General features: G+C 36.0%; 1 protein-coding gene across 10 annotated transcripts in view; it reads left to right on the forward strand.

The window, feature by feature from the left end:
• Positions 1 to 7,763: 7,763 nt before the first annotated feature.
• The window catches only part of fancc (FA complementation group C), a 56,850-nt gene continuing 41,387 nt past the window's right edge, over positions 7,764 to 23,226 (forward strand). For 5 of the 10 annotated variants that reach the window (XR_002919592.2, XR_002919591.2, XM_024275104.2 and 2 more), the window contains exons 1-8: positions 7,765 to 7,955; positions 9,924 to 10,166; positions 14,046 to 14,133; positions 14,259 to 14,353; positions 19,718 to 19,825; positions 19,929 to 19,993; positions 22,414 to 22,578; positions 22,990 to 23,137. Coding sequence is in view for 7 of the 10 variants with exons in the window: in XM_024275104.2 (XP_024130872.1) it covers positions 9,966 to 10,166; positions 14,046 to 14,133; positions 14,259 to 14,353; positions 19,718 to 19,825; positions 19,929 to 19,993; positions 22,414 to 22,578; positions 22,990 to 23,137 (870 nt within the window). In the remaining 3 variants the exon portion in view is untranslated. Of the gene's footprint in view, positions 7,956 to 9,923; positions 10,167 to 13,196; positions 13,235 to 14,045; positions 14,134 to 14,258; positions 14,354 to 19,717; positions 19,826 to 19,928; positions 19,994 to 22,413; positions 22,579 to 22,989; positions 23,138 to 23,226 lie in introns of those variants that run through there. The other 5 variants (XM_024275101.2, XM_024275103.2, XR_004948416.1 and 2 more) reach the window with 3 other exon arrangements.

A 23,226-nucleotide genomic window follows, 5' to 3' on the forward strand; every position in this document is an offset into this window, starting at 1 on the left:
GTAATATCTCGTGTAGAAATGAAAGCAAAGTTCTGATTGTTGTTGGAGGAGGTTGTTGAGGTATGTACAGAGTCATAAGAGGGCCGTTTGTGTTCAGAGCGCCTTTTGCAAACCTAAAGTCCGGTTTTGTTTTTCCCTTCTTCTACATTAAAACACAATATAACATACATGATTAAGTACAGGTTAACATGGTCATTTCTGCAGTGGATAACTTAAAAATTATAAATGTATTATCGCATTTTTCAATGATTAAGAATGACTCAAAACAAGTGATTCCCTTAAACTGTTCACAAGTGTGCAGCTCTTTTGTTCAGTGGTGTCGAACTTGTGTACAAGCGTATGTATGCAGTGCTGTTTCAAATTGGTCACAGAATCTTTCTTGGCTTTTTGGCCAATCCTCAGCTTTCTCTTAAAGCAATAAAAAAATCATACTTTGCAAAAAAAAAACAAAAAAAACAAAAAAAAAAACACACAAATTGACTGTGTATCCCGGTTTGCACAGGAAAAATAAAATAAAAACATTAAAAAAATAAAGATTGGCATCTTGGTTCCAAATGTTTTAAACTGTGAAATAATATTCACCCAAAGTTGGTACTTTGGCTTTGAATTTATTGAACAAACATTGACATTTTGCAATGTTTTGTTCTTCTATATGCAGATGTTTTTGTATTCTGTTAGTAGACTCAGACACTTCTGGAGCAGGTGCTTCATCAAAATGTGAACTATTATTAATAAATTAATTAAATAAATGTATTATTAATAAATGTATTATTATTAATAAAAATAAACTAATAAAATATAATCTGAAAAAAGTAAATGGAGTGAAAGGAACAATCTGTGACCCATGAGTAAGTTTATAAATAAAATAAATGATGGTCAAATAATTCTGATAAACTTATTTAAAGTGGTTGCATGCAATTAGAAAAAAAACAAATATATATATACATGTCTTTTTACCTCTATGTATTAGGACAACTTCTTTTCCTTAAGGTTGCATGTGCTGATGTGGGAAACCTGATTCATAGACTAATTGGTGCTGCTTCATTTAATTCATACTTTATGAGGAAAAAAAATGTTTAGATTTATTTAATTTCTATCTTGTTTATTGCCTTCATTCCAACACTCATTTGTTTTTCCTAAGCATCCATAAATGTAAAACACAAAATAGAAATAAATCAGATAAAAACCGTACATCCAAGATTATATTAATTAGTTCTAAAAAAGTGTTTTGGGTTTTAATCAGATTTGTTTTGAGTACAACACAAAATCTTACACATTGGTATGGATAATCTGATAACTCCAGAAATTAGATAAAGGGGAGAGCTTTATGAACAAAAACTTATGATAATTATTGTGTCTAATGTGTCTAAACTAATCTGTTTTTTGTTATTCTACTATTTCATCCTTCTGTTTCTTATCAACGAAGTTCTCAAAATCCAACTCATTTGTGAATTTAAAAGGTACATTTTTGTTTTTATGTGTAACAATCTGAAACTTTTACCCGTTTTTAAAGTCAAGAGTAATGGAACCCTGGAGTTGACTGATAGCTTTCCTCTTCAAATAGAGTTTCAGGTTTGACAAAGTTTCTCCAGCTTCAATATTTTAAATGGGGTATTAGAAGAAAAATGGAGAGGGGCAGAAGACTTTGGAAGGATGGCAAATAAGGATATGTATTTTAATTAAATGCTAACTTCATTTAATTTAGCTTAATATTATTTTTATTTATTTGTAATTGTTATTTTTGCAAATTTTTAAAGAAGCTGGTATTGATAATTTTGGTCAATATTGATAATATTGACTCAAAAATGGCTCTGCCTTTCTCAAGTAACTGAAGTAAAACCCAAATCCCAGTGGCCTTCATATCCTGACATCGTGGTTATGATTTGGGACAAAACACTTTTTTTTCTTGTTTTACGTGAAAATTCAATTTATTGTAATTATTTACTATAATCTAAGTAGACATGGCTTAACTGGATCTTAAAAAGACAACACGGTATTTTAACATATAAATTAGAAATCTTATCAAGACAGGACAAGTTGTAAAGATTTTTTTAAATACTAATGTTCATTTTGGATTAAAAGTTGAAAGCATTCACTTTCCTAACTCTGCTTTGTTTGAACGCATGGAAAAGAACAAAATGGTATCGAGTTATATGCTGCCACATAAGCAGAGTCAGGTTGTTTAATATCTTTGGTCTGGATCAGAAAAAATGGTGAGGAGTTGTGTGGTGCCAGGTCTCAGTGAGTCCAGGATACAAACCAAAGACTGATGTCTCAGTTCTCCAGCTGGCTTAAACCCTTTCAGGCCAAACCACAAGATCAGAAAATGGGCTATACTTCAAGATTTTGAGAATCCATGATTCTCTTATTCATTTTAATGTTTTTTGATGGTTTATATTTTTGCTTTCTTTGCTTTTAATCAGTCACTACAGCACAGATGAAAGCCTATTTTTTGACATGCAAACAAACACATAGAGATGTGACCTCGATGTCCCAACTTTTGGTTTTATTATAATCACATAGTACAGTGAGATGCATGCGTGGTTCAAACTACATTTCTTCCATCCATAGCATCCACATGTGTGCTCATTCAAGCATAGAAAGAGTAACACACACCGGTTGCCACTCTTGGCCAAATACACACTTGCACAAACACACATGCATACTTACACGAAAACATCAGCTTGTGGGTTTCCACTCCTGGCATCAAACCACTCTTCCAAGTTTTCACCATGGTTTTTCTTTCCTTTCCTCTCCCCCTCTTTTTTTCTTTTTTAAAGAAATGCCAAGGACCTGGTTCCAAACCAGTGTGCTTGTGTTTTTACAAGACTTAGACACACACTCTCAGCGGCAGGCATGTGGGTGCGATTAAGCCCTAGTTGACCCGGTTCAGCCAGGATACCCAGGTGAAGATGGCAGTGAACCTGGACCAACAAATGTGTTATTTCAAATGATGCTTTTACAAGAAATTTATGGAGGTGATTGTTTCCTAACATTAGAAACATATGCATCTCTATTTTTTATAAAAAGTTTAAAAATCGATACAAGAAAACTTTGATATATATTATATATTCAATGATTTAACAAATATCTACATAATCTGAATAGGTCCTGAATGCATTAACGGAAATATATGAACTCCAGTTTTATTCCATTCAAAAAATCAGTTTTTATCTTATCTGACACACAAAAAAGAAGGCTAAATTGATTTTTTTGTTCATAATTTTAGGACTTTAGAGAGGTGCAAATCCAAATGAAAGGGACACACACATAAAATCCCACTATCAGCACACACCTATGCATACACACTTGCAGACAAAATTCTTTGGGCATGAATTACCAACCACAGAACAGTTGAAGTTCAAACATCAGGACCACTTTAAAAACTGCTGCATGCCTAATTATAAACAATAGTTTACAGTTGTATGTATATGTGCATAACACAGCTTTAAAAATAAAGTTAAGAAAGTCGTTTACATCCACACACAGGTGAAGCCTCCCAAAATAAAGAATTTTAGTTTAGTTTATTTTTATTTCATTTTCATAAAACACAAAAAGACTTTCATAATACTCTACTTCTTAGTGAAAATGAAAAGGGACAGAAAGAAGAAAACTTATTGTCTCTGCCCCCTTCAACCAAATCAATCAATCAATCAGTCCTTTCAATCAGATCCATCTCTCTTATACAATATAATGTCAGCTGGCTGGCAAAGAGCAACAAAAGTAGACATGTAAAAAATTATAAAAAAATAAAGATATAAAAAAGATTTTTCAAGATTATTCCATAATCTAATACCCTGCACTGAGACACTTTTCTCCTTCATTTTTGTTCTAAATTTGTTGTTTTGAAAATGTAATGCCCTTTTAGGTTATACCTGCTCTTTCTTTTTTCACACTTACTTTGTATGCTATGTGGTAGACTTTTGTTATGCGCTCTATACATAAGTTTTAGTATAAAATGATTTACTAAATCTTTAAGTTTTAGTATTTTCAGCTTTTAAACAGTGGTGTGGATGGGTCCAAATAATTATACCCAGTGATGATTCTTATTGCTAATTTCTGTAACACAAATATGGAATTTATCAATTTCTTGTTCGCGTTTCCCCAGATTTATATGCAATATGTCAGATATAGAACAATCAATGAGTTATATATGAGGTATAACGATTTTCTGTCTAATGACCATTTAACCTTATATAACAGTGCTATTGTTTTTGCTTTCTTTGTTTTTATGTAGTTGATATGTGATTTCCAATTTGTTTTATCATCTACTCCGAGGAACTTGGTTTCTTTCACTTGTTTAATTTGAGAACCTGCAATTTCAAATGAGATATTACTATTCGACTTTTGATTGCTAAAAATCATGAAATTTGTTTTTTCACAGTTAATTGATAGGTTGTTTATGTCAAACCATTTTTTTTATTTTCACCAACTCCGTTTGAATTAGTTCTTTCATTGATTGTATGTCATCACCCACATGGTAGAAGGTTGTATCATCTGCAAATAAAACACATTTTAAAAATTTGGATGCACTGGTGATATCATTTATATATATGGTAAACAGTTTGGGACCCAAGACTGAACCCTGGGGTACCCCACATGTTATGGAACTTGATGTGAATTTCATGTTGTTTATTTGCACAAACTGTTTTCTGTTTGATAGATAGCTGGTAATCCATTACAGGGTGACTCCTATGATGCCATATTTATTCATTTTTTTCAATAATAGATTGTGGTTTATGGTGTCAAATGCTTTTTTAAGGTCAATGAAAATACTGATGAGGTGCTTTTTTTTGGTCAAATGCTGTTGATATTTCTTCTGTTAAGTCCATTAGTGCCAATGTTGTGGAGTGATTTGATCTGAACCCGTACTGACTACTGTTTAAAGTGCCCTCTTTGTCTAGAAATTTGTCTAGTCTGGTTACAAATAATTTTTCCAATGTTTTGGAGAATTGTGGCAGCAGGGATATTGGTCTGTAATTAGATAGTATGTGCTAGGGCTGGGAATCACTGGGTACCTCACGATACGATACGCGATACATGGCTCACGATATCGATAATATGGCGATACTGCGATAATTGGTAAAAATCCTCTCTAATACCATTATATAGAACATGTTTTTGGGGGGAAATATATCCCCATTTATCTTTTTTACCTTAAACACAATCATAATAAACAACTTTTCTTATTTTGTGCAACAAGTTATAGACACTTTTGTGCAACATTGTTGAAATCAGTAACACTATGTCTTTGACGAGCATTGACTACAACTGAATTGAAATTATCTGTCAGATTCAATGTTAACAATAGTAAACATGATCAGCAGTGACACTACTTAGTGCAGAATTGTTGTAAACAACAGAACAAAAATTTTATACGTCAAGTGGCGACAGCTATCTACCTCCAAAAGAACGTCACACCAAAGGATGATGAATATAATGTTTTACAGCCTCTCTCAAAATTGACCTAATTTTTGTGCACTTTTCTCTCACTTGAAAAGGGCTGAGCATCCAAAAATAAAGGCTGATTTACTCAGACTGTTACTTGAGATTATTTTTTCCAATTTTTATCATTTTTCCATTTGGTCAGTCAGCAGTTAATAGGTAAAATCCTTAAAACACATATAATAATGGCAATAAATATAATTTTAAGTGCTTCAATTAATTAGCAACACCCCTAATTTTACAGTGAATTAATGTACTTTAGTTTAATTACATTTAAATTTAAGTTCATACATCAAATCCTGTTTTTTATTTAAGAATTACTTCAAATTAACATTAGCAACAAGTAATTACATTGTTTGAAAACGTCACATTATAAATTTGCAAAAGTTACACCGTACACCAGCAGGTTAAACATTGAAGTGCATGAAAGCGAAAATTCCGACGGTCCTTGAAGTGTACACAGACAACTGCGAAGCACGCGCTCAGTCCCCACAGCAAACAGGAAGTAAGTGATCGCAGTCATTCTAGCGCTCAGACAATGTCACTTCTTACCGGCTGGATCTCCTACAGATGGATGATAAATGCTGACAGGTAGACATGCTTCACACACGAGCTACAGAGCCTGTATCTCGCCGGTGCTTCTCCCGAATGAGCGCGTGCATCGCTATTAAAAGTCCGACGCAGCATGCGCCCATAGTTCCGGCGCGCGACTCAGACACTCAGCGCTACAGCCTCTTCAAATGAAAATATAATATCGATACTCGGTGAGAACCCATCGAGAATCGATCGCAGGACTAAATATCGCGATATATCGCAATATCGATATTTTGGCACACCCCTAGTATGTGCTTGTTTCCACTTTTATGAATCGGTATTATTTTTGCGGTTTTCATCCTGTCAGGAAATGTACCAGATGAAAATGATAAATTGCATATTTAAGTGAATGGTTGCAGAACATGTTCAATTATGTTTTTTTTTTTTTTTTTTTTTTTTATCAAAGTCATATCTAAGTTGTCACAATCGTCGATCTTTTGTTCTCGAATTTCTTTACTATGTTCCTTACTTCTAATTTTGTGACAGCATTTAGGAACATACTGTTTATCCTATCTTCTATATTTTGACCTGCTTCATGATCCTCATTCGTTATACAATTTGTAGCCAAGTTTGGTCCAATACTAACAACAAAAATATTAAATCCATCTGCTATATCCTTTGTGTCATGCAATTCAGTGCAATCTTTTTCAAAATAGTTTGGGAGTGATCTGTGTGCTTGAGTTTTGAGTTCAAAAACCTATTGAAAATCTTTTTTTTTTTTTTTAGGTTCGCACTAAAGAGGACATTCAAAACACAGAAAGCAGATACATATTGACAATTTAAATAACATTTTCTGGCTATGTGCTAAAATCAGCACTAGGTCTTGGTGGACCAACTAAATAATAAGTCAGTTTGAGACCAGGCCAGCCAAGAAAAGTTTGCACAAGGCTGTCTGAGGACATGTCCTGGGACCCCTAAATTTCTGGCCATTGTATGCCACAAACCTTATGATTGTTTGTAATATAAATACATAAAGAGAAAGTATTCCAAGACAAAGTCTAAACTGGCAAATAAAAAGTAAATTTATGGGGCATTTAGGCCGTATTTCTTCACACTGGTGTGTGAAGGACTGACATTTCATGTAAAAACATACATGTCAGCTGTCTGTAAAAATTACATGCAGTGAAAATATAACTTTAAGCTTTGTTTAAGACAGACTGCACGGGGGTTGCTCCATGGAGCCTACACTTTCTTATTATTCTTGGGGATACTGGTAATAAGCAAATGTGTGAATATTAAAATAATTTGATTTGGACAGAATATAAAAGTAAAACAAAAGGCATGAATTAAATGACTATCTTAACATGAAAAAAATAAATATATGGCCTCAGAAAGAAACATTAATTATGGTATTTAAATAGCAAGAATTTCATTTTTTTTAAATATGTATTCTTAATCATGTATTTTGGCAGGATGCCATTATGTAGGAGTCTCTTTGGTCATTCTGTTACCCAAAATTTAAGTGTTTAGTAATAACTGAAAAATAAATTTGACCTAATGGGTTTAAAATTTATTACATCTCAAATTTTGTTTAAATAAAGTATCTTCAGGATATTTTATAAAAATATATTCAGGATATTTTATTTGCTTTTCACTTGCATGGGGTCTATACAAAATAAGTGTATTAGTATTTTATCATTCCTACTCAAATGTGTGCCACCGAGATCGTATTTTATGTTAATTTCATGCAGACTCAATCTCCCATCATTCAGTGCCATCTGAGTATGCGCGCGCAGTAAAGCTCTCAGCCAATCGGTTTTGTTCTTGCGCAGACTCCAGAGAAAGGAGGGAAGTTCAGTTTGTTTACTCCCTGGAAAAAACAGCAGCGTCTCTACCTAGACGTAACGAAAATATGAATGTTGGTGACTTCTGCTCTGCGGACGTGTTAATGTGACACCTACTGAACATGTGTGCCTGTAAGTTTTGTTTTGACGTTTCTGTAACTAACTGTTACAGGACGATGACTAAGCGTAAGTTGCTAATAACAAGCTAGCATCTGAGTAAGACGTGATGATGTCAAATAGTGAGATTTTCTATGGCATACTCTCTATTCAACGTGTTGGTAAGGAGTTTGAAATTTTAAACGCATTTCTTTTAGTTATATTTAACATTTCAACCACATGTGGCGTAGAAGAAGTCACTGACATCCTGCGGTTCATCGCTGCTGTTACACAATGTATTGCTGCCAACTTACTGTTTAGAAGGGGGGCATGTGGACATATTTTAATAATCATACTCATAAGTAATAGTTTTCGAATCATTAGCAAATATTTGCTAATTTAATCCACAGTTTTTTTTGATTTGGATATCTGGCTACCTTTAATAAAGTCAACCTGTTTGACACGCTGTAAATACACAGCTGTGATTTGGGAAATTGATGTGTAGCTTGTTTGATAGTTCTGAAATAATGCAAACAATCTTCTAATTAGAAGAGCAAACGCAGTAAAACCTCAAATCCACAGGCTAGGCTTAAGAAATCTTCAAAATAAAATATTTGATCAGTCACATCTTGTTCCTGCTCCAAAATGTTTAAGTCAACATCAGCAACACCAGTGCTGCAGGCATGCTATGCTATCCTTTAAAAACTACTATATGAGGGGAATCTATGGGGAAGAATATTTACACATGGCTTTGGGTTAATACATTCAGGGAAACTTTATGCAACTATAACAACTAATGTCCTGAACTTGGCCTTTCTTTTTATTTTTTATCTTAAGCATTAGTGAAAAAAAAACAAAACAAAACAAAAAAAAAAAAACAGGGTCCCCAAGAGGCAAGACAAAAAAGGGTGTTTGTTTTTAATAGGTTTTGGCTTTTTCCTCCCTGAAAATGAGTATTTATATATCCACATCAGAATGCCATAGGGGCTATCCAGCTGAGATGATGGCAAGACATTAAACAAACTGTGTGTAGCCAGGTGATCATAAAATATACCTCTGTGATGTCCCACACAGACCTGTCATTATTGTAAGGAACAATAAATACTCTCACACACACACACACCATCCTTGGGCTATATTCGGTCATAAAATTCATCCGTATATACACCTTTGCGATGAACCCCCCACACTTTCCTTTCTCCCTATATAAAAGTTCAAAAATTCACTTTTCATTTCCCAGCAGGTTACAGTTTGTCTGGACCTTGATGTTGTTAACATTAGCTAAACGGAAGTTTAAATAAACCTGATTAACTCAGTTAACTGCTATAACTTTTACTTTGTTACATTTTTAAAATCGAGGTAACTTCTACCAAACAAGCTTTTTTTAATGTAATTTTTCTGTCTTATAATAATACATTCTTGTCTTTGATGGATTGCCTCTTTTACTGTTTTAGCTTCAAGATGTACCAAAATCAAGTACTGATGTAATTTACAGCCATTAATTGTTTGTTACTTATAAACAGCTCTAACTGTGTGAAATTTTGGTTTGGGGTTGCAGTAAATCCACATTATCGTTATAAATCATTTTAACTTTTTATTCAGTTTTTCCTTTGTGTTACATCTTTTCATCTTTTTTTTTTCTTCAAATCTATCATATTTTGCATCTTTTATTAGTTTTGAAGCTTATTCACAGAGGTAGTGTGATTGTCACTAATGTCAATCACATGCTGTAGTGCGCAGAAACAAAACATCTGTGTGTTATACGGCTATGAAGTGCTAGCATGATAATGTCATCTGGCACACACCCAGATCTCCCTAACTCAATTGCTTTAGGATATAGAATTTCTAATATAACACTTTGATTTATAAAAGCCAGAGTCATAAATGTTAAAATTCACCCAATGCTTAGTTCTCATACCAACAAATTAAATAGAATAACGTTTAGATGATGTAAGATTCCTTTTCTGTAATGCTTGTGCTTTACTGTGGTTTTATGTTTTATAGGGTATGTCTTTTCCTTGAAGTGAATTTCCCTGCACATACAGCATGACTGAGCTACAGCAACCATTGAGCCAACTCCAAGAAACTTCTGGGCCTTTGCTGGATGCTCAGAAGATGCAGTTTTGGATGGATAAAGCTGTGGCTTGGGACCAGGTTGGCAGTGCCCAAACTCTGAAAGACATCTCCCGACATTTGAGGGGGCTAACAGATTTCCTCCAGCAAGTTCTCACACAGATCAGCAATACGGTAAGCTGCTTTTGCAATAAGATGGTGGTATTATTGGCAGAGCCTTTGGTTCTTTTAATAAAATGCTCACATACCAGGTAAAGGCCCATTTCAATCATCTTTTGATCAATTTTAAAAGTGGTTCCAGTAGTCTTTTAATTATGATTATGCAGTTTTTAGCCAAAATGTAAAAAAAAAAACCTTGTTGTTTTCTCGGACATAGTTTCTGCAGAGCGGCTGTAGTTCATAAGAGTTTGCCTCTAAGTTGTTGGTGGGACTATTTGTGCAGAGTAAGCCCGCCCACACTTCCCGTCACCCTCCTATTTACATGCTTACAGCCCCTCAAAATCTCGGCATAACATTATCAGTGCAACAAAAATGGTTAGCAATATCGGAGCTTTTAAGTCCGATGCCAGCTCGAATGAAGACGTATATGGATCTAGGTGTCTACATATGGATGATATAGAATATAGCGGAACAGGGAAGCTTTTTACTACTGATTGTAGCCCACAACTACAAACTTTTTCCAACAGCATTTTTTTTTTATTTGCAATGATTTCAATAAATAAATGATCCAAAATGTAATTTTAAGCTTTATTTTTTTAATATGTGTCCTCAATCATCTAAAAAATGCTACAAGAACACGTTAAAATCCGATTTTCATTTGAGTGGGTCTTAAAAAGGTCTGTATTCACAACAAGGACTAAAAAGTCTGTTTTACTTGTATCACCAAATAAAAAGGAGTCGATTGGATACATTAGGCTGAATTGCAGTCATTTGATTCATGAACAACTAATTAAGTGATACACAAATATGTCCATTACACATAGCCAAACACACACACACACACACACTCTTTCAGAGCCAGTGTTTGAACAGTTAGTCCGGCAGAGTAACAGGAGGTGCTCTGTGCTCTGCTGAGGCTCTGTATAACTGGCTGGCAGAGGCGCAATGTTGAGTTAGTCAGGTAATAGCCGCACTGGGACCTGGAGCGCTAACCTAATGTATCCCCATATCAGATCCAGCAAATCTGGAAAGGGGGCCCGAGGACAGGAGGGCTGCAGTGTTGCAAGATTTCACTGTTGGGTTCGCTGTCCAGCTCCCTCTCCTTAGGGTATCACCATCTCTAATACATTAAAAACATCATTTATTTAGTCACAATTATTGCACTCTTGCCACTTTTGATTAAATCATTTACTGTCATTCCTCTGTAATGATTAAAATTAGTCTCATTGTCTCAGTCTGAGTGTCAAATGTCTCTGCAATCCAATCGTATTTCTGTAGATGAAAGCACTTACTGTCAAATCACTCCTCTCTCTTTTTTGTGAGATCATTATTCTGGCGTGCGTCATAAAGAGGCGTCACATTGTGTGGAGCCGACGAACAAGAAATAAATAAAGAGAGAGAACGGTATAGCTTAATTGGGTTGAAATCCTTTTTACTGGCAGCGGGCTCATAAAAGAGCAGCAGAGGATAGCCTGCCTCTTGGCAGACTTTTGCCTCCTTTGATGACTTTAAAGCTTCCCTGTGGCTTTTGGCCTACGATGAGACATACTCGTATTGTTAATTTGCAGGTTTATACATTGTTAGAAAAGTAGAGGATGTTTTCTATCCTAATATTTCCTTTTGTAATTGAATGGTATCATTGTTAGAAATGTGGTTATTTTCCTCACTTGTATCCATGTTTTTGAAGTTGGAGATGATTGAAGGCTTGTGGAACTGGCAAAACACAAAGCATACCTGCTAAGTGTTGTTTTCTGATGCAGCTTATCTGACCAAATTGATCTATACAGAAGCTGAGGGGAAAAACATGTTTATCTTTTGTGGGTATTTTTATATTTTTGTATTATTGTCCTGTTTTACTTCATAGCCATAAAATCAGATTTCCCTAAAAGTCTGCTCGTCTTTCTTTAGAGATTGCATTGTTTGCACTAACTCTGAAAAAATTAACAAGTGCTAAAATTATGGATGCACTCAACATTTATTGATAATGGGAAATGGCATATAACTATGCCTTCCTACCTTCGCTTTACAGTTGAAGTCCCATTCATCTTTGCACATACAGATTCACACATTGATAGCAGCTCCTCTGCGGAACACTGGCGCCAACCTATAACCACCAGGAGCAAAGTGGGGTTCAGCGTCTTTCCCAAGGACACTTCAACACACAGGAACATAACAACAAACAACATGAGATCTCATAGAAACAGGTTTCACTTTAAAACTTTGAAAATGTATCTGAAAACATCCAGACCATTTACTGACTATAAGACAGAACTATAAACCAAAATTTTCCATTCCCAGGAATCTTTTAGGAACAACATGTATCTCTATCAAAAAAGAAAATGAACTAGAAAACAGTCTAAATAATTGCTGACTGTGACTTTTAACGTACACTTTTCAGTGCCAGGGATCTGTTAGAAATAAGTATCCATTTCAAATATAAAATGTACCTGAAAACAGTCAGAACAATATTGGTGGAATTTTTCATATCGGACTGATACAGATCGTCAAATTATGCAAATATTGGCCTATACCGATACTTTTACCATTATATCACCCATTCCTACTTGAGATATATTTTGTTTTACAAAAATTTTCTTTAGCAAAGTTTGTAAGCACATTTGTTGAAATATGAAGGTAAAAATTACGAATGTCGCTTTTAGTATCTGAGAATACAGCAGAAGTAAAGCAAAAACAGTTGTTGATGGCAGATTGGATTATGCTTGATTTTGCTTTTCGATGATCTCTGAGGTAACTTTTCCATGACACTACAGCTCTCTTGGGATTCGTCTCCAAGTTCATTTGCAGACGTGTTTCTACACCGTTTACTTCCATTTAACTAAATTCTTGCTTCATTAGGCTCCTTGGCTTCGACATAATCCGACAGTTGTTTCAGAGATGCCTTTGTGGCTAATCAAAACAAGATCCATGGCTTCAAATTCCACATGTAATTACAGATATTACTGACAGCTCTTTGATGCTGATTGTGCCCTGGAAGTCAGTCATAATTACTTTGTGTTGTGATGTTTTTTTCTTTCTTTCTTAAAGGCATTCATGTACTTGCAGAACATTGAATGGTTTCTATTGTAAGTGAGCATTCCTTTTCTGTTGCATCAACACACAAATAAACACATGTACACACAAACACACCGTTTACCATAAATGATTAGACTAATCGGAGGGCCCAGATTGAGGCCTGTGTAACGGGCAGCAATAGTTGTAGGGGTTGTGGGCCAGAGTGGGGGTATTTAGTGGAATTCTGCAAGGACCTATTACCATTATCCTTTCCATTAATGGTGATCTCATGCTCTTGAATGAGTTAAGTCAGTCAGTCTCCATGACAGGCTAAAGCTTTTCAAACCTACAGACCTAAAGCTGCATCGTGCTTTCCCCCCTTTTGTTCAACATGTTTTGATGGAATCATGTCTATGTTACTACTATGTGCTAATAATACAATGAAAAAAAGTGTTTTATGCACACATTTAGATTTTTTTGCTGTTTTTAAATCATTTACAGATTAAACTGGTGTATAAAATGCATGGATGAGGGATTTCCTTCCCTTTGCTGAACTACCAATCATATCAAATAAAGATGTTCACTTCTGGCATAAAATAGCTTAGTTGTGCCAAGAACTCCCCTCCTTAATGTCTTTGTTTTGCACATTTACTTTGCTTGTTTGGTTATTTATCATTGCATTTAAAAAAAGCCATGTATGAGAGTCAGGATTAGGGGCGTCCTATAAGTTGAAGTAGCATCTGCCTTAGTTTAAAACCTCCATGTCTGTTTTGATTGAATCACATGCTTTCCCAGAGGTATAGAAGTATTTAAATTGAAAACATGTACCGCATGACATCAAATCTTTCTCTCTCTCTGTGCTTGTGTCTGTCTGTCTCTCAGGGCTCCACAGCAGAAACCATGAAGGAGCTGCCCTGTTTGGGCCAGATTTTAGGCCGGCTGTGCTGGAACCCTTATGTCACTGTGGGAGGTGAGCGTTTACTGGATACTCGAGCAGTAGTTGTTTGCTAAACTCCCTGGCAGACAACAGTAAAAATGATGGTAATGATTTAGACATGGTGTGTAATGAGTTGTGTGATTATGCTTTGTCTGTAGATACAAACAGAGGGCTGCTCCTCCAGTGTCTGTTGGGACTGTACTCTGAGAATCCAAGCAATGCTTTAGAAAGAAAAGCCAACCAGTGGATTCGGGTAAGAGCTTGGCCTTCTAATTATGTAAACATATAAACCATCTTAGGTATTTCTCCATTTCATTTTATTCAATTGTTCATTTTACATTTCTGTAAATGGGAAAAAACAGTATGGTCACTATGAGGAAGACTATGTCCTGTATTTTTAACTAACATTTAGTTGTCAAAACACAAAAAAAACCTACTGCAGATTCAGTGACTTTCCAAAAAGCTATGGGTGTGTTCAGACCGAAGACATTTGGTTTGCTCAAAGTGAACCGGAATTCATTTTTGGAACAAAAAATGAACTGGGACCAGGAACGGCTTTCTGACCCATTTTAAGGTGGTCTCTGTTACTGGTCTTCGGTTTGCAAGATTCAGGCCTCAGGCTCCAAACCAAATTAAGTGGACTCGGTCCGGAGCGATAAACTTTCTCAGTCTGAATACACTCTAAAACTTCATTGGCTTCTATAATGATTCATAGTAATAAGTACAGAGGTCCCGATCTGATCACGTGATCGGAAATCGGGCCCAATCACGTGACTCAATATAGAGTCACAAATATAGAGTTTGAAAAAGAGCTTAGTTGGTAGATAGAAAATACGTTGGGTGGGCCACAAGCTCCAAGCTCTCAACAATGGGGAGGGGAAATGCGGGCGGGGTTGCTCGGCTATAACTGTCCCACTCAAAACTCTAAGACAAATTTCTAATGTATTACTGCCGCTCTGCAGACAATATTTCCTAGAAAATGACAGATTTTTGATGGCAAAAAATGGCATAATCATTATTAAAAGACCAACGGAAAGCCTTTTAAAATGGTTTTAAAGATGATCAAAGTGGGACTTGAGACTTCCAGATGGTCTTTGACTTGGAAGAGGGAAGAATTGCTTGAGTATCACAGGAATAGCATCTGTGGCAAAGTGTGATAGTTTTATTAAGAAGTATAAGGACACATTTGCATTTTACATTACGAATTGGAATGACTTGTTTATATTGGTAAGATTTGAGTCTTATGTCTATCTTTTTCAAATGACAAACACAAGCATTTACACAAACAGTCTAATAGTTATTGTAATCGTCGTGCTACGAAAGTAAGGCTGTTAATTTAGTGGATATATTTAGTTTAATGATTAGAAAAAAACAACACTATTGAAAAAGTAAGATGTAGAAAGAGCTAATTGTTGGTTGATAACTGATAACTAGGTACCAGTTTATTATCCAGTTTATAGACTGCACTTTTACAAAAATGCTTCATGTTACTGTGGAAAAGATTAAGAAAATGTCTAAAAAAAGTATAATAAAGTTCTGAGCACCCCTAAATCATCATTTCATTGTTCTGTTTTTTTCCTACCCTCACCACAAATGCTGCAAGTAATGGGAAGCACAAAAACACGGATTTACCACAGTTCAGCCTGTCAAGGGGGGAAGGAGGGGGCAGATTATGGTTTCAGGCCATCGATGGTCGGTCTCAGTGTGTCTGTACTTCTCTCTGCTTTGGGCTGCCTATCCCAGAATGCAGTCTGATCACGATTCCCAACATTGTTGTCTTTCAGCTTTCACATACTTTGAGTCTGTTTCTACGGACTTGTTTGTGACGTGACATTTAAGGATTGCGGTTCTCGTTGATTTATTGTTGACTTGGAAACCTTTGGGTGTCCAGGTTTTCGGTTTAAAAAACCAGCTCAGTTCACCAAATCTTAATGTGCATGGCTTTAGATAAACAGCATTTGTGTTAAAACTTTTTGTTTTGGCTAAATATAGTGTTGTAGAAAATGGATAAACACAAGTTCAAAGTGTTTTTTTAAAACTCGAGGCTTGTGCTTTCTTGTCAAAGCAGTATATTATTGGACAAGGAAAAGTTACTTTTTCCAGCAACACTCTCAAACAGGACAGTCTTGTCCAGGCTAGGCTCATAGAAATCGCTTTTTTTTAGACATTGTGTTGTTTCACATCTAAATCTGCAAAGATTTTATTTAAATAATAATGAAGCTTTCTCCAGGAAATGCATAGTTCAACTCATATAACTACTTAAACAAAGATTTATTTTTTGTCCTGAAGGAAAAATAAAATTTATTTTCTACAAGGCCATACTAATAGCCAACATATTTTCCTCATAATTGTGCAGAACACAGAATGTACTTTTTTCTTCAGAGTTGTTTTTTATTGTCTAACTATCTGCTGCTCCTTTCCACATCTGAGTGTTCTCCCTGGATTTGATGGATTCTGGGTAAAGCCACATCACCGCGGGCAGTGTCATACAGTTATTAACTCAGTCAGCTCACAAGGACCACACAGTACTGCTCTAACATGACATGGTCTTTGAGGAGATCACAAGTAAAGCAGGAGATCAGAGAAGGAATTATGCTTTCATGTGTTTCTTCAGTGACTCGCATTGGTATGCCCTGGAGCTGCTATCTTGCTGCTTTATAATCTTAGATTATGCTTTTGGCTATTTAATTATATTGGTTTTATTTGTTTGACTGTTCAAGGCAATGCAATAAATGTTAGATGTTAAAGCAGATATGTTTTTGGACGACTTTCTGAAGCGTTTTGTTCAAGTTGTAATTATTATTAATTTCTATGGACATTCCAACATTAAGCCTTACATTTTTATGATTTAATTTCTTCTCAAAAATGTATAAAAATTAAAACGACAAATTTAATAGTTGATACTTCTTGTTTTTCTTTTTAAATCTCAAAACTATGGTGCCCGCTTTCTAATGCCGTGTTTGCCATTGTTTTTAAAACAAGCGCAGTAGTGGTAATCTGGGTCAGTAGAACCTAAACAAACTAATATTACTGGAGTAACAAAAATAGTGAGCAATGTTTGAGCTATCCAGCCCTACAATTTTGAGCCAGATGGCAGCTGGGACGAAAAAAAACGTAGACCTCCATGGATCTATTTGTCTGCAAGTGCATTCATTGGAATGGAGTTTGTGGCCACCCGACTGTAACATCTACATCACAGATGCAGGCTTTTTCAAATAGAATATTTTTGTCTGCTTCTGATTTACAGAAAATTGAATAAAGAAATACTCAGAAATGTAAATTTAAGCCTGATTTTCTTGATATATGTCCTCCATATGAGAAAAAAGCCACAAGAACATGTCAAAACACCAAAAGACAATTTTCACTGGAGTGGGTCTTTAAGTTCTCACTTTCTAAAAAAGAGCTTCCCCTTTTCTGGCTTTGTTTCTCCGGTCTTCTTCTTAAACGCTGGTGTTTCGACTATCCGAGGCTATACTTAAATCTTATATTGGTTTAGTGGAATTCAATCATGGCCTGGTAATTGTTAACAGACACCCACTGAAAGCAGCCCAAGTTTTTGCCTTCTGCATTTCCCTTCCTCTGTTTTAATTTTAGATTTATGGAGGGATCTTTTTCATGGCAGCAGCTTTTTTTTTTTCAAAGCCAATTCATTCGCCTTTTTTTGTTTTTCCCCTGAGAGAGAACGATGGCTTCTGACCTAAAATATTTGCCATTCATCCGTTCATCTGCTCTTCATCCCATTCTTCTGGCGACCACACCTCTTTACTTCACATGCAGCCATCACAGTCAATTCTAGTCTCTTGATATTTTTTCCTAACCATTCCTCCTTCCCTCTAATTCCCCCATCCCCACTGTGTCTCCTGACCGACTGGGTGATGAATGTGATTGGTTTGCCATCCGCTGGATTTGCAAGCTTTGAGGGCTGTCAGATGGTAGTGATTGGGATTGTTTTGTGGGACGACTTGGAGGGTAAGCATCCCTGGATGCTGTAGAGCATAGGCAAGGAAACCGCACAACTCCACCAACAGTTTTGCACTGACTTTTTCCCACTGCTTTTCTCCCTTTATTTTTTTCAACATGCTTTTCTTTTCTATCTGTGCTTTTAAAATATGTTAGATGTGCTAATCTGTAGCAGATGTTCATTAGTTTGTATTGTGTGAGACCAGAATGTTTTTTAGCTTTATTTACAACTCTCCCCTAATTCAATTTAGAGGTTGAATGGCACAAATCATTGATCAGTTAATTGGTTTTGGTCTTTAAAAATTGATTTGCTTTTTGTTTGAATACCAACCAAGACAATTCATTAGTTAGGCTATAAATTATTTAATGTATTTGTTTTCTGTTTTAACCTGTTTGACACATGAAACCTTAGTCAAAAATGCCCTTTTAGGACTTGTTTTGACTTGGTCTACATGTTGAATGGTATATCAAAAAGACTAACCTTAAAGTTTCTTCTCTTGCCAATCTCTTCAATTCAGTTTCCTAACTCTTGTTTCCTGGAGCCTCCATCCTCTATGTTTTCTACTTCCATTCCCCAACACACCTGTCTTTAATATCTGCTGTTATCAGGCCTCTGCAAAGCTTGATGATGAGGAGCAGGAGCAGGCGTTCTGGAGCAGGTGTCTTTCTTTTTCTGGATTGTAAAGAGAACATAATGGAGAGTCGCTCTTCTTCAAACTCTCCTTCAAGAGTGCTGCCACTCACTTTACCAATAACCTTAACTAGCTGAGGCACAAAGGGGCTTTGATTGTGAGAAGTTGTTTCAGTGATCCTGTATGCTTTCCACATGTTAAAGAATGGAAGATTTCCAGTTTTAGAAATTGCGTTTAAAGCCCCGTTGGATTGAAGGGCAGCAATGATTTCGTCTGTTAATGCAGAATTCTCCAGAACAGCAAACGTATACTTTAATAAAGTTCTGCACATCTGCTGATGATCACTTGATCAAGTGCATTTGATTACAGTTCTTGCACCTGGCTGCTACATGCTCTCTTAATAACAGTTTTTACATACTTTCTGTGTATTTGGCATCAGTTCTGTGCCATGTGTTTATATGATCTAAGAAACATTTTTTCTTTATTTCTAACAAAAACATGCCATTTGCTTTTCTACATAATTCTGGATGGGGGAATGGTGTCTGAAGCAGGTAGATGTTCAATCACTCTTCTTGTTCAACCCCACTCCTCTTGAGTATATACTGTATGTTTGTGGGTGTGATTGTACAGTAAGAGATTAAAAACACCTCTTGCTGTAGAACTATCCACACTATGAACACTTTGTTCACTTTTATTTCTTTATTAATACCAATATTTCTCACAGACGAGAATTGGCTGAGTTTATTAGTCTGATTTATCAGGCTGTGATGAGGCCCTTTTCAAAAAATTCTTGTAAAACACAGAGGGCCTATGTAACAAAGAATGTTCATTTTTGAAGTCGCTCATGTGCTGCCCATGCATTCTCACTTACTGGAATATGTTCTCACAGCTCATGTGTTTCACATTTTCCAGTAATCAGATTTGAAGTAATGAGTTGACATCAAAGTCCTGTACGCTGCTGTCCTCACGGAGCGTCTGTGCTTTTCTGCACAATGCATTGTGTGTGTTTTTTTTTTTCCCCACAGAAAGTGTTATGTCGACTCGCGACAGAAGATGATGATCCTGCAGCTCAAATACTTATGAAGAGCACTGGTGTTCCACCTAAGGAGTACCATCTCAGAGTACTAAAAAAGGTATTGTGTGTCATGTGGCCCTTCATCTAAAGGTGCATGTCTTAAGAGCTAGTACATTTACAACTATGTATTGTTTTTAATAGAAATATTTCTCTATTTTTAGATGGTAAAACAGCATCAGGAAAACATCGAAAAGACCTGTTGTTCAAAGAAGAGCATAGATCAGAGGTAATATTTGAAACTAGTAGGGGTGTTGCGGATCACAAAACTCACGGTTCGGATCGTGTCACGGTCTTAGGGTCACGGTTCGGATCACTTTTCGGATCAGTAAAAAGTTAAAAAAAACAACAACAAAAAAAACACCACCAACAACAACAACAACAACAACAACAACATGAAAGCTAAATTAATTTTTGGAAACGTTTCAAATCATATATTCAAAATGAATATAAAGTACTTCCCTTACACAAAAGTTCAAAACTTTTGCTCACTGAGGCCTATTTATTAAAACAAAAAATCTTTAAAGTTTGAACACAAGCAAAATGCTAAAACTTGTAGTTTCTGAATACATACAAATCTACAAAAACAGAGAAAAGAATGCTTAAAAATAGTTTTGAAAATACCAAATCTATCTGGTGTTCACTTGAAATACAAATGTTCTGATCCCACTCGCCAAATGGGGACATTTAAATATTTAAAATAATAATAATTATCTGTAAAACGTGGCACTGTTGCACCCGCTTTTCCTGGTGATCTTTTTGGCTTGCCATAAAATCATGTCCATTACGGATGTATTCTTTGAATCCAGAAATTGAAACGTGTACTGATGCTTTTATTCAGGTCTTAACATTAAATAAACCTGATATCTATCCATCCGCGTCAAGTTGAGTAAAGTTTGTGACGGAAGCTGCAGGGTTTTTCCTGGCTTAAAATAAGGTGGTGGTGTCTCGTGGGGACTTCAGATTTGTATACCTTAACAAGTTTATTTTATTATTATTATTATGTAACTTTATTGAACATTCTTTCAATTTACATATTTTACTATAGATCACCTCATTATAAAACAGAAATGTAACTAACAAGCCTAATTTTGATACACAATAAAACAACAAATTATTCTAGTTTGAAGCTCCATACAAAAGCTTCAGAAGAAACCCTCAAATTCATGGCCCCGCCCCCTTGTCCGTTTACGAGCACTCTCTCCTTTCCGCGCGGCAATAGACAGACTGTCTCCTTTTTTCTTTTTTCACGGAGGTTCTCCTCTAAATCAGGTGTTTAAACTCCTGATTTTAAAGCGTGTCTTCTCTCCCTTAAACTCTGTGGGTCTGACGGTAACAAACAGCTGTGGAAGAATAGTCCAGTCGGACCGAACCATTTTCAATTAAGAGGAAGGGGGGTCCACAGACGATGTTTCCAAAACAAAATATATAATTATTGTTACCTTGACATTAAAATCAAAATATTTGCGATTATATATTGGTTATTGGTTTACTGAAATAATTGTTTCTGTTGTATCATTTTGTCATCATTCGGGTCTCCGTGGACTCTCTCTCAGTCTGGGCTCCTAGAATCAGCCACATCCCCCCTTTTCCAGGAGCTGGTGGCGGCCGACACCAAATTCTCTATGCAGGAAAAGCTCTGAAAGCTCCGCCCACACGCAGCGGGAGATTCAGGAACAGACTTTAAGAAATAACCGAGAAGCTGTTACTTCAGCGCTGGTCAAAACAAAGAGGATTTACAGGAATTTGACAGAATTTCATTGATGTGAACGGACAATGATTAAAATTATGAGAGCCCGAGGTGTGTGCGCTGGCTGGGGGTGGGGGTCGGAGTGGTCCGCGGTACACACGTGTCCGAACCGTGTCCCGAACCGTGGCTTCTGATCCGTACGGACCACGGATAATCCGTGATCCGCAACACCCCTAGAAACTAGGGTAGTTACTTTAACCAATGTTGGTTAACTCTGCAGGGTAAAGAGTTTTAAAATACTAAATCAGCAAGAACAAAGCAGTGCAACTCCCTTTTAAGAACAATTAATGCAGAAGATTTTGAGGCAGACCTACTCGGATCATCTTTTGATATATTTTAAAAGTGTTATAGCAGTGAGCACAGTTTTTGTAGAGCGGCAGTAGTTCATTCAAAATTTGCCTCTGAGTTGTGGGCAGGACTTGTGGCGTAAAGTAAACTCCTCGCTGTCCTCCCGCTTGCAGCCCCTCATACCCTGACCTAACATTACCAGTGCAATGAAAATGGCGAGCAGGGTTGTTCCTATCCAGCCATACAGTTTTGAGCCAGAAATCAGTTCACACCAGGAAAACTAAGACGTAGATGGATCTCGTCGTCTACAAGTGGATCCATCAGAATAGAGTAAAGCAGGGAGCTTAGCATATGCATTCATTTTTAACCTGCATTTTTTCATCTGCTCCTGATTCACAATAATTTGAATGAAGAAATACTCAGAAATGCGATTTTAATCTGAATTTCCTTTATATATCATCAAAAAAATCCCACATAAACCCGTTAAAAAAACACTATTTTTCATTAAAGTTAGTCTTTAAAAGCCGCCACTATCAGAATGTCTTTTTTTATTTTTTAAACGTCATATTAAGATTCTTTCACAGTCTACTAACCTATATAACTCTCCTCAGGTGCTCATGTGATGTTATTCTGACAACATCAGAGGTGTTTGTTCCCCTCCTTGACTGTCCTGAAGCTTCTCCTGTCATTTGCTCTTTGCTGCAACGTCCTGGGACGTCCTTCACAGACGCTCTGAGTGAAGACTTCCTGGATGCTCTAAACTCAACAGACTTGAGGTAGATAAACATGTAGTACCCCATGTTTTAATTCTGCATCAGTACTACAGACATCAGCTTTGGAATATATGTAATTGTTTGATAACCATCTATATACAAGTCTATAACCTATGTATACAACATATTATTTAACTGTTGTTAAAGCTTTTTATTTTTTGTTAATGAACATATTTAAACATTAATATTCTTTTTAACTTTTAGTAAATCACATCACAGTTTGTCTGCATTTCCTTTTTCAATATAGATGTGAAATATGCACTAATGTTGCTCGATAAAGATGACAGAAAACAATAAGATATTATTAGAAATATTAATTTTCAGGTTAAAAAAAGTCTGTATGTAGTCATAGTTGATCTGAAGTATTTGATGATCAAGAAACTTATGGTTCTTTATCTTCTGCACCTGCTATAGGTTGGCCGTGGACGAGACGGCTTTAGTCTCTGTGTGGTATCACAGTCTTCCTCGTCTGGAAGAGGCAGTGCTCGACCTCCTGGAGTTTGCGACCAGCACTGGCTCAGCACCACAGAACCTAGAACAGCACATATCCAAGACTCAGCTGGTGAGGATTTATGCTTTTTTTAAATAAAAAATAAAGCTTAATATTCTACACTTGCTAAATGAAATGTTTGGAAATATAATCAAAATATA

This window comes from Oryzias melastigma, linkage group LG9 (genome assembly GCF_002922805.2).
Source record: "Oryzias melastigma strain HK-1 linkage group LG9, ASM292280v2, whole genome shotgun sequence".
NCBI lineage: Eukaryota > Metazoa > Chordata > Actinopteri > Beloniformes > Adrianichthyidae > Oryzias > Oryzias melastigma.